Below are 6,694 nucleotides of genomic sequence, written 5' to 3'. Positions count from 1 at the left end.
ATCCTTTTTAAAAAATAAAACATTTTTATTATTATTTCTTGCTCTTGCTTTGCAAATTGGATATCTTCATGATAAGATGATAAAGAAGAGAAGTTTGGTTTGAGCTCTGGATAAACTCTTCTGACTTTCCAAACAGGAAATCCGAACTGTTGGTTTTCACCATAAGGGGAAGTTTGGAAACAAGGGGGCGTTTTAAAAAAAAAAAAGAATTTGGGATAGGATAGGGGTCAAAATCATGGAATACCAAACTGTTGGTTCACTTTTCCCATTGTACAAGAGCTTACCTGTTGAACATCATTTATCAGATCACAGAGTTAGTGGTTTGTAAATATGTAGATTTTTTTTAATGGATGGATGAATCACTTTAGATTATGAACTGATGAGGAAACGAGGACGGAAAAAATAAAATAAACAATGAGATCTAATTAATCAAACAAATGATGGGCAAAGTTGGAGGATGTGAGTTTGTCACAGGCTTGTAGTACTCGAGTCCAACTCATCCCCTAATTTTAAGGACTCGTGATTCGACTTGGACTTGAGTACTGATGACTCCGACTTGGACTTGGACTCGTGCATTAACTGTATTCGGACTCATAAATTGGAGACAAGGACTCTGATTTTTTTTTCTTTATTTTTTGTAACATGCCGTCATAATTTGGAATAAAATATTTATATCTACATTAATGTTTATATTAATTTTATGTAAAACATACAAAAACGTGTCATGCATAATGCGCCTCACACAGTACATAAACAGAACATTTATTCAAGATTTTTTAAGCTGGTTGTTATGTTTTTATGCATGTCTTTGCAAAAGAAAAAAAAAATCACAAGAAGAGAACATTTTGCTCCCCGAATTCTGGAGTCTCATGTTTTCACATCACTTTATTGCAGAAATGAAACTGAGAGACATCGCAGAAATCAGATATCAGTGGGTGTGTCCCGAATGCTCACGCTCAAGGAAATGTTTACCACGCACTCATTTAACCTTTAATGCCCATCAACAAAATGACAGTCAAACGTTTTTGATCTAAACTGTGTCCTGAGGTTCAGATTGCTCAGAGGAAGAATGTAAATTCATCTTCATACTGAGAAAGAAGGAAGAAACAGTCTTGTAAGCAAAACACCTGGAAAGAGGAAGAAATGGAGAGATGAGAAAGGAAGAAAGACAGAAGGAGCAGAGACAGCATGGATAAAAAGCAGGACAGGGGTTAAAGAATAAAGATAATTAATTTAAATGCAGTGATTTTTAAATTTACTTTGACTTGTAGTTGTATTTCATTGCTGACAGGACTGAGTGTATTTTTGCTTGGTCTTGTCTCGGTCTTGGACATAGAGGACTTGGGATTTTATTTCAAGACCACAACTGTGAGGATTTCACTAAATTCCTTGTGCATTGTCTGATTTATTTATTAACATCGTTACTGGGATTGGATGGAAAATTCCCTGCTTCAAATGCAACCAATAACGTGACTCATTGCTAATTTTAAATTTGTTTTCCTTTTAACAGTCGTCATCCCTCCCCCTCCCCTTCCACGCCCACCTTCACACCCGCTGGTCTAGTCCTGGTCTCGACTCGGTCTCGCCCTGCCTTGGTCTTGATCTCAACCCCTCAAAGTCTTGGTCTTGATACATTCTGGTCTCGGTCATAACTTGGTCTTGGTTTAGATGGTCTTGACTCCAACATGAGTTGACTATGGCACAGATATGCCCACCTCCTGGTTTTGTTCACCAGGAAAAGAATTCTGTCATGCACCACAGTGGGTTTCTATGGTCTTCCAGGCTTTTTGATGCTCAAAAGAACCAATGTGTTCTTTTGTTTTCAGAATGTACCAACTCGTTGAATTGGCCACTTTAAAAGTTTAAAACCACATCGATACACATTTGGTCCCTTAAAAAGTATAATACCACATATCACATATAAAAAGTGCTGTAACTCCCAGATGGTTCTATTTGGGCTTATTTAATTTCACCTCTAATATACTGAGGTAGACAAGTATAGAAAAATAAGAATAACTTCACTATTGTCCAAATATTTATGAATCTGACTGCATATGAACTGAACATGTTTATCACTGGTTTATGTGCGAATGTTTTTGTTTCAAACTTAACCACCATCACACTCGTCATGACAATATATATTGTGTACATAAATTAGTGTGAGCGCATACATCATGAACATAAAATCCTTATCATCATATACATCATATACATCCTTATCCACATCATATACATGTGAAATGACATACGAGTATTCAAGACATTACTCAGTTAGAATTACAACCCCAATTCCTAAAAAATTGGGATGCTGCATAAACTGTAAATAAAAACAGAATGCGATAATTTGCACATCATGGAAACCCTAGGGTTAGAGTTAGGGTTAAAACTGCATGGCTCTGTAGTAAAAGAGTCCAGGTGCTAAACTGGTCTGCCTGTAGTCCAGACCTGTCTCCCATTTAAAACATTTGGTGCATTATGAAGCGCAAAATACCACAAAGGAGACTCCAAACTGTTGAGCAACTGAAATTGTATATGAGGCAAGAATGGGACAACATTTCTTGTTCAAAACTACAGCAACTGGTCTCCTCAGTTCCCAAACATTTACAGTGTTGTTAAAAATAGAGGTGATGCAACACAGTGGTAAACATGCCCCTGTCCCAACTTTTCTGAAATGTGTTGCTGATATCAAATTCAAAATGAGCATATATTTTTCAAAAATCAATAAAATTTCTCAACTTCAACATTGCATATGTTGTCTTTGGACTATTATTAATGAAATAGAGGGTTTCCATGATTTGCAAATTATCATGTTCCATTTTTATTTATGTTTTACACAGTGTCCCAACTTTTTGGGAACTGGGGTTGTATTTAAAATATTTTTTTTTTGCTTGTTGTAGATCATTTTCTTGTTATTTTCTCATTCATACATGTTTTGTGAAATCGGGTGGTTCATGTTCATCTGGGCTTGTGGGATGTACAACACGCTCTGTGGAAAGAGAGAAATTCAAAACTCAATTTAGTTAACGACTCAGTTGACTTGAAATACAAGTTTTTACTACACTCTGTTTTGTCACAAATTCCCCCTATCTGGATGGTTTTTTTTTTTTTTTTTATGATTCTTGTCTCTGTCCTCATGCTGTCATAGCTTTGTTATCCTACTGTGTTCTCCTGTTTTGTGTTTTATGATGAGTTTGTCCATGTATGCCCATCCATCCATCCATTATCTGTAGCCACTTATCCTGTTCTACAGGGTCGCAGGCGAGCTAGAGCCTACCTCAGCTGACTATGTGCGAGAGGCAGGGTACACCCTGGACAAGTCACCAGGTCATCGCAGGGCTGACACACAGAGACAAACAACCATCCACACTCACATTCACACTGACAGTCAATTTAGAACCACCAATTATCCTAACCTGCATGTCTTTGGACTGTGGGGGAAACCGGAGCACCCGGAGGAAACCCACACAGGCACGGAGAGAACATGCAAACTCCACACAGAAAGGCCCCCATCGGCCACTGGGCTTGAACCCAGAACTTTCTTGCTGTGAGGCAACAGCGCTAACCACTACACCACCGTGCTGCCCCCATGTATTACCTGGTTGTCTCATTGTGTTATTGCACTGTCTCATTGGTCATATCAAAGTAAACATGTGCTAAAATCTGTGCAACAGTGTTTTTTGTTTGTTTGTTTGTTTGTTTGTTTGTTTGTTTGTTTGTTTGTTTGTTTGTTTTTCACACAGACAATTTAAACATTTCACTCACCTGTGGGTTAGGATTGACTGCCTGGTTGACAAATGTGACAGGCACCTTCAAAAAATAGAGAGATGTTAAATAAAATTTTACATGGGAACTTTGTTTCTATGCAAATTTTGTTCTTTGCAAATCTGTTACGTATATGTGGCTTTATCTGATGAGCATTTGTTAACCCTATTGCCATACTGCACTGTCATCATCATCATATCTTGTCATGCCAGTACTACAGCCAGTTCAGGGCTTCTTGGTTAGCCTCATATAGGTCTTGATTGGTGACATTTGAACCCAGTTCACACTCACGGAGAATGTGTCCCATAGTTTGTTTAGAATGACTACATCGACACTCGGCTGAGTTCACCTGTCCCCATTTCAGTAGGTTGTCTTTAGTTCTACCTACTCCGCTCCTGGCTCTGTTCAGGGCAACCCATTCCCTTCTGGACAGGTGAGTACCATGAGGTAGGGACTCACAAGGACTCTGAAGAGCTTCATTTGGTGGCAGAGTGTCAGAAGCTTTCCAACAGTCTAGTCGGTATTTGGCAGAGTCCTTACGGTTTAGATTCTGTACAGCCATGAAGCTCTTTCTGGACTTGAGTCTTCTTCTTATATCTTGGTAATAGTGTAGAGGATGTCTTGGGTCTTGCTCTTGTAAAAACTTCTGGGTTCTGGAGTGAGCTTCTCGTTGGATGGAAGGTGGTGCAATATCTGCTAGCCAGTATAGTGCTGATAGGGGTGTAGGTTTCAGCACTTCTGTTATGATACAGCAAGAGGTATTAAGCTCAGCATCCACTTTTCCAGCATGGCATGATCTTTCCCATACCGGAGAGCAGTATTCTGCTGTAGAGTAGCATAATGCCAGAGCAGGAGATCGCAAGGTGTTGGCGTCAGCTCCCTAGTTGAGAGTTTTAGGTTGTTGAGGAGATTGTTTCTAGAAGCGATCTTCTCCTTGAGTTTTCTTACATGCTCTCTGTAAGATAGAATTCTGTCTAAGGTTACTCCAAGGTAAACCGGGAATTTGTCGTTGACCAGTTTCTTACCATTCCAAGTGATGTTCAGCTGTTGTTGGGCCTGATGGTTGTTCAGATGGAACGCGCAGACTTGAGTCTTGCCAGGGTTTGCATTTAAGAAGTTGGTTTCATAGTAGTCTGAAAGACTATTTAGGGCAGCTGTAAGTCTTTGCTCAATGACATCGAAATACTTGTGTTGGGTGGTGAGTCCTAGGTCATCAGCGTATATAAACCATCGAATATTTTTGAAATGGGGGAGGTCGTTAGTGTAGATGTTAAACAGGGTTGGTGCAAGCACCGAACCTTGAGGGAGACCATTTGTCTGTGAGCGCCAGTGGCTCCTTTTCCCATCCATCTCAACGAAAAACCATTGGTTTTCAAGTAACGACTTGAATACCCTAACGATGCTGGAGTTCCAGACCATTTTAGCCAGTTTTAGTAAGAGCAGTCTGTGATTGACAGTGTCATAGGCAGCAGTCAGGTCAACGAAAACTGCCCCTGTGACCTGCCTGGTTTTGAAACCATCTTCAATGAATTGGGTAATGTTCAGAACCTGTCCACAGCAGGACCTCCCTGACCTGAAACCACCTTGGTCGGGAGATAGTAGTTCATCGATTGTAGGTCCTATACATGCAAGTATCATTCTCTCTTATAACTTAAAAAGTATGCACAGCAATGATACAGGTCGATAGTTTTTGGTGTGGCAGGGGTCTTTGTTGGGTTTCAGTAGGGCGACCACCTTCACTTTCCGCCAGATCTTAGGGATTGTGAGGGTGGTAGCACAGTTGTTGAACATTTGTAGCAGCCAGGCTTTGACTTTGGTGCCAAAATGCCTTATGACTTCAGTCGTGATACCATCAAGGCCAGCAGCTTTCCCAGGTTTCAGAAGTTTGATGGTGTCATCGAGTTCAGTGATGGTGAAATTTACGAACTCATCCTCACGTTCTAGCATCACCTTCTCCATCTCTTCTTTCATCTTCTTCAGGTGACCTCTTTCTTTATTCAGAGGTTTGTCATTCAAAAGTAGCTGTTTTGCAACTGCATTGGGTGTCAGGGCAGCTAACCTTGCTTGTGGGTTCTTGTCAGAGTTCAGTTTCTTAATCGTGGACCAGGCTTTCTTGCTGTTCTGAGTCATGTCAACATTGGTGATGAGTTCCTTCCACCTTTCTCTACATCCTTCCGAGACTGAAGCAAGCACACACTCTCCCATTGTTATTGTTTCCTCTGCAAATGGGTCAGCTTCATATGCTTTTGCATACTCCTCATAGAGATCTTTGCTGTCTTCACTTAAACAAGGGATGTAGGTGTAGTACTTGGAGCAGGTGGGTGGAGCACAGAAGTACGGCAGGCCAGAACTGAGTTTCAAAAAACTCTTTATTTTGACACTTTTCAGTTGTCATACAAACACTCCCAGTCACAGACATACACACACATCAGTTGTCTGGTTGGGGAGAGAGCTCCTTTCCTCTACTCTCTCTCTCCTTATGTAGTCACTGGGGGAGACACACAAACACATGTTAATAGACATCAGGTGCAGTGATTCTGCCACTTAGCTTTCCTGACTCTGCCCTCTGGTCACAGACTGACGCTTGACCATGCCCCCGCTGCCACATACACCCACCGCCCGACTCAGGCTGGGCGGCCATCCGGCCTGCAGCCAACTCCCCCCCCCGACAGGAGAGGAAGTCCACCATGACCATCTGCGCCCCTGGCTTGTGGATCACCTTGAAGTTAAAGGGCTGGAGTGCCAGATACCAATGGGTGATCCGCGCGTTGGCATCCTTCATGTGGTGGAGCCACTGGAGGGGCACATGGTCTGAACAGAGGGTGAAAGGGCGTCCCAGCAGGTACAGTGGTGCTTGAAAGTTTGTGAACCCTTTAGAATTTTCTACATTTCTGCATAAATATGACCTAAAACATCATCAGATTTTCACACA

The 6,694-nt window shown here is 41.3% G+C and overlaps 1 protein-coding gene across 2 annotated transcripts in view; it reads right to left on the bottom strand.

Annotated features, from left to right (window-relative positions):
• Positions 1 to 743: 743 nt before the first annotated feature.
• The window catches only part of LOC132884260 (membrane-spanning 4-domains subfamily A member 8-like), a 33,707-nt gene continuing 27,756 nt past the window's right edge, over positions 744 to 6,694 (bottom strand). Inside the window, exons 8-10 of one of the 2 annotated variants that reach the window (XM_060918078.1) lie at positions 3,763 to 3,807; positions 2,928 to 2,986; positions 744 to 1,127 (exon numbers count right to left, since the gene is read on the bottom strand). In XM_060918078.1, the coding sequence (XP_060774061.1) occupies positions 1,031 to 1,127; positions 2,928 to 2,986; positions 3,763 to 3,807 (201 nt within the window). In that variant the 3' untranslated portion in view covers positions 744 to 1,030. The remainder of the gene's footprint in view (positions 1,128 to 2,927; positions 2,987 to 3,762; positions 3,808 to 6,694) is intronic. The other variant, XM_060918079.1, reaches the window with a different exon arrangement.

The sequence above is a fragment of the Neoarius graeffei genome, chromosome 4, assembly GCF_027579695.1.
Source record: "Neoarius graeffei isolate fNeoGra1 chromosome 4, fNeoGra1.pri, whole genome shotgun sequence".
Lineage (NCBI taxonomy): Eukaryota > Metazoa > Chordata > Actinopteri > Siluriformes > Ariidae > Neoarius > Neoarius graeffei.
Note: the sequence above shows the minus strand (reverse complement) of the source record. Positions and strands in the feature narration are given on the sequence as shown.